Source organism: Ambystoma mexicanum, chromosome 8 (genome assembly GCF_040938575.1).
Source record: "Ambystoma mexicanum isolate Mex_15411 chromosome 8, UKY_AmexF1_1, whole genome shotgun sequence".
In the NCBI taxonomy this organism is placed as follows: domain Eukaryota; kingdom Metazoa; phylum Chordata; class Amphibia; order Caudata; family Ambystomatidae; genus Ambystoma; species Ambystoma mexicanum.
Window position 1 is genome coordinate 881,709,572 of NC_090929.1, and position 7,725 is coordinate 881,717,296.

A 7,725-nucleotide genomic window follows, 5' to 3' on the forward strand; every position below is an offset into this window, starting at 1 on the left:
TCTCCACATCCTAAAACTGCTAATCACCCTACATCCGCTCCGCTCTATTATCCACTTACACAGCCTACATCCACATCACAACCTACATCCGCACCACGCTCTTATCTGTTCCACTCTCTCATACGCTCCATGGCATCAATTCATTTTGCGCTCACATCCGCTCCACGTACTCGTCCACTCCACGCACTCATCCGCTCCTATGCACTCATCCGCTCTTAAGCACTCATCCGCTCCTACGCACTCATCCGCTCTTACACACTCATCTGCTCTTACGCACTCATCCGCTCTACACACTCACCCGCTCTACACACTCACCCGCTCTGCGCATTCATCCGCTTTGCGCACTCATCTGCTCTACGCACTCACCCGCTCTACACATTCACCCGCTCTACACATTCAGCCTCTTTATGCGCTTCAGCCGCTTTACGCGCTTTATCCATTTTACTGACTTCAACCGCTCCACTTACTTCGTTCATTCATCCTGCATTATCAGTTAAGCCCATGTAACACTCATCTGCTCTGTGCATTCATCTGCTCAGGGCATTCATCCGCTCTATGCGCTTCATCCGCTCTACACGCTTCATCCGCTCTACGAACTTCATCTTTTCTACCAACTTCAACCGCTCCACTCACTTCGTTCATTTATCCTGCATTATCAGTTTCAGCCCATGTTGCACGCACTCAATCCGTTCCATGCTCTCCATCTGTCCCAAGCACTGCCCGTCTCGTTTACTCGAATCGTTTATTCTGTACTTTCCATTTATACCATGCACTCATACATTCCATGCTATCTGTCTGTGTACTCATCCGTCTCTTGTATTCATCTTTCCACCTCTTCATTTTATTAATTTTACCCATTTTGTTCCTTTTGTCCATTGTGATCATTACATCCATTTTATTAATTTCATCCGCTTGACTGTTTTCGTACAATTTATTCTTTGTATCCACATCATACTTTGAACTACTTTACTCATTCTATTCTGATTGTCCTTTTGGTTTACATTAGAGGTTACTTGTCGATTTCTTGCTTGGATCTTGATGTTGTATTGTTATTTGTTTTATTGTTATAAAAGATCTTTGGGTTAGTTGAATTGTTGTTATCCATTTTAATCTTCACGTGACATTGCTCCTCTTGTCCATTACATTTACTTTCCCCATTTCCTTAATTTCACCACTTTACCGCTCTCGTACAACGTATTCTTTATATCTACTTCGCAGGTTTGATCCTTTTTACTCATTCTATTTTGTTTGTCCTTTTTAGCTAATAAATAGTGGTTAATTAGTTTTCGACTTCTCGCTCTGATCATGATGCCACATTGCTATTTATGATCTAGTATTTGGTAAAGTCATTGAAATGCTGTCATCCAGTTTGGGTTAGTTCGAGTTCGGGTCGGTTTTAGGGGAAGAGCCAAGTTTTCCGGAATTTTGCGTAACGACATGAGGTCTTCAGTGGAGGAGGGAAAGAGCTTCTTATGGGGAAGAGCCAAGTTTTCAGTAATTTGCGGAAAGACATGAGGTCCTCAGTGAGTCAGATGTGGGGTGGGAGTGCGTTCCACAGTGTGGGGGCAAGGCTGAGAATGATGATCCACCTAACCTGACTGAGTTTGTTTTAGGTATGACTAGGAGGCAGGCTGAGCTTGATCTTAGAGTATGTGGCGGGTGATAGGGTTTTAGTTTGTCTTGAAGATATTGAGCACCGGTTTTATGCAGTGCCCGATGAGAAAGGCATATGGGTTTGACGGTCACCCTTCGGGCAACCGGGAGCCAGTGCAAAGTTTTGAGGGTTGGGAAGATGTGGTCTCTCGTGCCAAGTGCTAGTAGCAGTTTGGCTGCGGCGTTTTGTGCTCTTTGTAGTTTATTCAGTTGGTATGCGTGGACTCTGAGGTAGAGGGGGTTAGCATAGTCCAGTCTTGATATAACAATTAATTGGACTGCGGAGAGACTGTTGGGAAAGGAGAGGTATGGAAAGAGGCGCCTGAGTGTTTTAAGGTGGTAGTGGCAGGACTTTGAGACGTTGTTGACTTGGCGCAAGAGTGTTAGGTCAGAGTCTAGGGTGCATCCAAGGTTTTTACCTGAATTAGAGGGAGTCGGTGAGTCGCCCATGGCAGATGGCCAGGGAGTGGGCGTGGAAGAAGTTCAGAGTTTCCACATACCATGATTTCGGTTTTGGAGGGGTTTAGCAGGAGGTGATTTGTGGTCATCCAGAGCTCTATGTCAAGGAGGCAGGAAGTGAGGTCAGGTCGACAGTTGGGTTTTGAGTTCGAGTTTTAGTATTAGTTGAGTGTCATCAGTGTAGTTGTAACACAGGATGTTGTGTGAGCGAATTATTCGTGGGAGGGTGGCCATGTAGAGATTGAACAGGAGGGCTGATAGGCATGCTCCTTTGTGGAACTCCTGTGTCGACTGGTCGGGCTTTGTGATGGGTGAAAGATGGTGTTAATATTGTTTTCCCTTGAAGTCATAGAGATTGTGCGATAGCTTCTGTTAACAGGGTTTACTTAGTGCTTGATGGTGGTGTGTTGGTTATTTATAGGGTGGCTCCGTCTACATGCCCATGTTCTTCCTCATTTTTCTAGATGAAAGGTGATTTTGCATGTTCTGACCCCTATTTAATACTTTGCACTGACCCTACCCGCTCAGTGCACTCGGTGTTGTGCAAAGCACATCTGCACAGTGCAAAATAGGAAGTGCCAACTCAAAGTCCGATTTGTGAATCGGGTAAAGGCATTTAGCACGGCACAAAGTGTACGTTTGCAGAGCAAAGTAACTTTGCGCTGAACTAAACGTTTTGTAAATTAGGCCACACAGCTCCTCCTTTCCTTTTTTATGCTAAACATATGTACAGCACTTTCCACATAGTTGTCTATCAAGGGGCGAAGTATTGTCATTATCATTTTCCGGCCGCGTGCATTGACACGTCTTGAAGTTTGTAGATGAATGAACTGATCCTTCATTTTATTATATTCAGATCTTGGAGTGACATTCTGTAAAGTGATTTTCGCAGAGGCTTCATGCACTCAGTATATAACTTGTTTCAAAAGACGCTTGCCCTTGATGTCTAGGTTTTGACTTTCTTTGGGAGTTATTTCTGGTCTAGAAACACATCATTATTTCCAAGTGGTCTTTGTTTGCAAATGACAATTTTACTATTGGAAGAATGACAAGTAGATTACTGTGATAGCAGCAGTGAGCTTCTGAGTAATTATGCGGATATATTGAAACCTCTAATCGATGGGAAAATCCACATGTGAGTGCACTGTAAATTATGGCACAATGGGCCTCATTACGACCCTTGCGGTAATCCGCCGTCATTACCGCCATGGCGTAATGAACGTTAACGCCGTGGGACGATGGTGTAAAGTGCGCCACATTACGACCCATCGCGCACGAGCATTACGCCATGGCGGTAATGTAAACAGCGCCATGGCGGTAATGCCCCCAAAACGGCACCTACCGGCATCGTATGCGGCGCAAGGTGCACCACCGCCACCGCCGTACATAGCGGTGACCGTAGTTAGCGGTCACCGCAATTAGCGTTGACCGTAGATAAGCGGAACCGGAAGTAGCGTCACCGCGGCGGAACGGGAAAGAGCACGGCGGCCATCTTTAAAAACACAATCCATTGCCATCCTCCGAAACCACTGGACATCCGAGCCTGAGACCCCGCCAATACCGGCTTCAACCTTCTACCTGCAGGAAGATGCCGAAAGTTTTGAAAAAAGCCTGTGACCGCCAGCGGCAAGACCGCTTCTCCAGAGAGGAGCTCACCATTCTAGCGGAGACCCTACAGGAGAACGCTGCAGTGGTATTCTCCAACCAACTGACAAGACCGGCCATAACCAAGAAGAAGGCCATATGGGCACTGGTAGCTCAGCGGGTCAGTGCCGTGGGAACGACACCCCGCAATGTCAAACAGTGCCGCAAGCGGTGGGACGATCTCCGGCTCAGAGTCAGGAGCATACTATCAGCCAACATGAACCTGGCAATGGCAACTGGGGGAGGATCGGAGTCCCCTATAAAATTGCAGCCATGGGAGGAAATCTGTGCCTCCACAATCGGAATGCAGAGCATTGAAGGAGTAGGAGGAATGGAGAGAGGAGCCCCGACATCGGGCGATGCAGGTAGGTGGCTCAAATCAAGGCATGCAAAGTCCATTCATGTGAAGTACAATGTTGGCCCATAGTGTGAATGCAACACATCAGCAGGAGACTGCCCACAGATACATCCGATCTGCACCCTGTACACATGCAGCATGCACACCCTAACTGCAGGCACCCACATACCTCCATGCTACTTCCACACAAAAGGGAGTCAACTTTTTTCCCCTGCATGAAATGTGCCACATGTACTAACTGATGAGATGCCAGTCGCAACAATGCCCGGCCAATGTCCGCAGACCCATCAATAACACTCTCCCTCCTCTGTCCCACCACAGGCTCAAATTCCGACCTTGAGGAAGAGGACACCACAGCCTCCACACCCACCAAGAGGGCCAGGCCAACTGTGCCAACGCCACAACCCTCCACCTCTGTCGTCCCGAGGAAAACACCACAGCAGGCAAAATCCATGCAAGGGAAACAGGACAGGGCACAGACAGCCACCCCAGCAGGCAGTACAGCAGCAGCAGCAGCAGCAGCAGACATCACACCAATCATGCCCACAGAAGCCACAGCCTCTGCTGCAAGCAGCACACTTGGGGAGACTGCTGCCATTGCTGCCTCCTCCGATAGTGAAGCAGGGACCTTTGAGGAGAGTGATGTCAGGAGCCCCACAGGCCACCCTCATTCCCCCTACCTGTCCCTAAGCAGCCCGCATGTGGATGCCACACAGGGTCAGCCAGAGGATGACGATTGGCCAGCCACTCCATCCCCGCTGCAGGGGCAGATCAGCCCAATGGGAATGCCACTGCCATTAGCCATGGCCCAGAATCCCAACCATTCTCTGGAGGCGATTGCCACCCGGCAGCAGCAACTTTCCTCGCTGCTCGAAGAACATGTTGCTGAATGTGGGGGGTCAAGTGCAGCAATGGATAAATGTGCTGAGACTGTGAAGGCAGCTATAGAGTCGTCCACAAAGGACATCTGCGCGGAACTAGCTGCTGTGCGGCACGCCATCACTGACCTTGTGCAGACAATACGGGCCATGCGTCCAAATGAGCAGGCAGGATCCTCCTCGGTTGCCAGCTCGACACCGAGCAGCCCCATCCGCCGATCGGGGAGGAACCTCCGCAGCACAGGCAGGGGTGCCCCGGGGGCCAGTGGAGGGGGCTGCCAATAGTGGCCGGACAGTGTAGGAATCCTACTACTGACACTGCTGCACAGACCAACTCACACCTTTGTTGGGATTCCAGGGGGGGGGGAGGGTGGAGGGGGGAGTGGGTGTGTTGGGGTGTGCAGGGGGGTGGCGGGGTGGTGTGTTGGGGAGTTAAGGGGGGAGTTTGGGGGGGGTGTGTGCAGGGGGGAGGTGGGAGGTGGGAGGGGGTGTGTTGGGGTGTGCAGGGGGGTGGCGGGGTGGTGTGTTGGGGAGTTAAGGGGGGAGTTTGGGGGGGGTGTGTGCAGGGGGGAGGTGGGAGGTGGGAGGGGGTGTGTTGGGGTGTGCAGGGGGGTGGCGGGGTGGTGTGTTGGGGAGTTAAGGGGGGAGTTTGGGGGGGGGGGTGTGCAGGGGGGGGGTGGGAGGTGGGAGGGGGTGTGACACGACAGTACATAGTTCAAATACAGTTTATTCGTTTCACAAAAGGAAACGTGTGGACATTTTCATTGCGTATGTGTGCTTTATTGGTGTCCAGTCCTCAGTGTGCATGCCCCAGAGTCACACAGTGCCCCAAGTGCTGTCTCCATGCGATGAACACCAGCCGTGTGTGCTAGAAGCAGTGGTTGATGATACTTTGGCGCATGGCACGCCCCTCCTGTGCATCGCCTCCTCCATGTGGTGGCGCCCCTTCTGCACCCTCCTCATCCTCATCCTCATCGTCAGGTGGTTGCAGTTCTGCGTCAGGGGGCAGGGGCACATTCCGTCTGACGCACATATTGTGCAGCATGACACATGCCATGACGATCTTTGCCACCTTCTCATGGCCATACAGGAGTGCCCCACCAGACCTGCTGAGGCTTCGGAACCGTGCCTTCAGGAGGCCGAATGTCTGCTCTATGACCACACGAGTACGTGTATGTGCACGGTTGTAGTCCTCCTCGTGCTGGTTCTGCGGGTTCCGGACTGGCGTGAGGAGCCACCTCTTCAGGGGGTAGGCTGCATCACCTGTATGTAGGCGAGAATGTATGTGTCAGTCATGTTGTCTGTCCAGGAACATGATGTCCCACCATGGCTGGCATGGAACTGTTACCTTGGCTCACTTCTACATGCACTAATTGATTCACACTATGCAACCAGTATATGCCCATTGCTGCCATGGCCTGTTTAGCATGCCATCACCCTATGTATGCAGAGGGGTTTAGTGCATTGTGAGTGGCCTTCCTCTGTATCCGTTCTCTGTGTTACTCACAGCCAGGTGGAGTATGCATCATCCCCCCCCCCCTTTCAGCCAGGTGGAGTATGCATCATCCCCCCCCCCCCTTTCAGCCAGGTGGAGTATGCATCATCCCCCCCCCCCTTTCAGCCAGGTGGAGTATGCATCATCCCCCCCCCCCTTTCAGCCAGGTGGAGTATGCATCATCCCCCCCCCCTTTCTGCCAGGTGGAGTATGCACTGGTACGTCATTCCCATGCCCACTTCCATGACATAGCACTCACCGAGTAGCCAGGATCTTGGGCCTGCATGTCGCTCCATGTAGCGTGGTATTGTGGAGTTCCTCAGGATCATGGAATCATGGGTTGATCCGGGGAATCGGGCACAACAATGTGTGATGATCTTGTTGGAGTCACAGACCATTTGCACGTTGATAGAGTGGAACTGTTTCCGGTTGCGGTACGGTACCTCCATGGCACGTGGAACCACCAATTCCACATGGGTGCAGTCGATGGCACCAATGCAACCGGGTATGCTGGCTAGTGCATGGAAACCCACTTTGGTGTTTGCAATCTCCTGGGCAGTCCGTGGTAATGAGATGTGGTCGTCTGTGTGCTTGAGGAGGGCATCAAGCACTTGGATGAGTGTTCGTGAGAATAATGGTTGTGAAATGCCATGCAGGTGCCCCACTGTGTGCTGGTAGGTGCCTGTGGCCAGGAAGTGGAGTACAGCCACTACCTTCAGTAGGGGGGGGATGGCGGTTGGACTTTCTATCATGCTGACGATGTCGTTGTGTGTCATGTCTACGATGGCGGTGATGGTGTCCCTGTCCAAACGGTACAGGGTGTGGATCTGCTCAGCAGTGAGGTTGTTTGGATTGGCTCTGATGCGTGGGATTGGGGGCTGCCTGCGTGGTGGCACTGGCTGTGCTGGTGGGGCTTGCTGGGCCTGCCTTGCCCTCCTTCTCCTCCTGCGTCTCCTCTGTGCTGCCTGTTGTTGTTGTTGTTGCTGTTGCTGTTGTAGTAGCACATGCATTGCTATCAGGTCCTCCAGCCCCAACATTGCTAGTCGTATTGGCATCATTGTGGAGTGTGACTGGGTGTGGGTAGGGGTGGGGTGTGCTCTTTTTATACTCCCCTGAGTCTGTATTGCCTTCACCTGTGCTGTTTCTGTGCACCTGTGGCAGCTGCATTCACTTGAATTGGCCCTTTACGGTTGGTTCGCGATGGCGTTATTTGCACCATGGCGGTAAGGTACTTAGCG

General features: G+C 51.4%; 1 protein-coding gene across 1 annotated transcript; it reads left to right on the top strand.

The window, feature by feature from the left end:
* The first annotated feature begins 3,301 nt into the window (after window positions 1-3,301).
* On the top strand, window positions 3,302-5,321 carry LOC138472526 (nuclear apoptosis-inducing factor 1-like). Its single transcript, XM_069610761.1, has 2 exons — window positions 3,302-4,121; window positions 4,436-5,321. The coding sequence occupies exons 1-2, from the start codon at window positions 3,701-3,703 to the stop codon at window positions 5,275-5,277; spliced, it is 1,263 nt and encodes a 420-aa protein (XP_069466862.1). The 5' UTR covers window positions 3,302-3,700; the 3' UTR covers window positions 5,278-5,321.
* The last annotated feature ends 2,404 nt before the right edge of the window (window positions 5,322-7,725 follow it).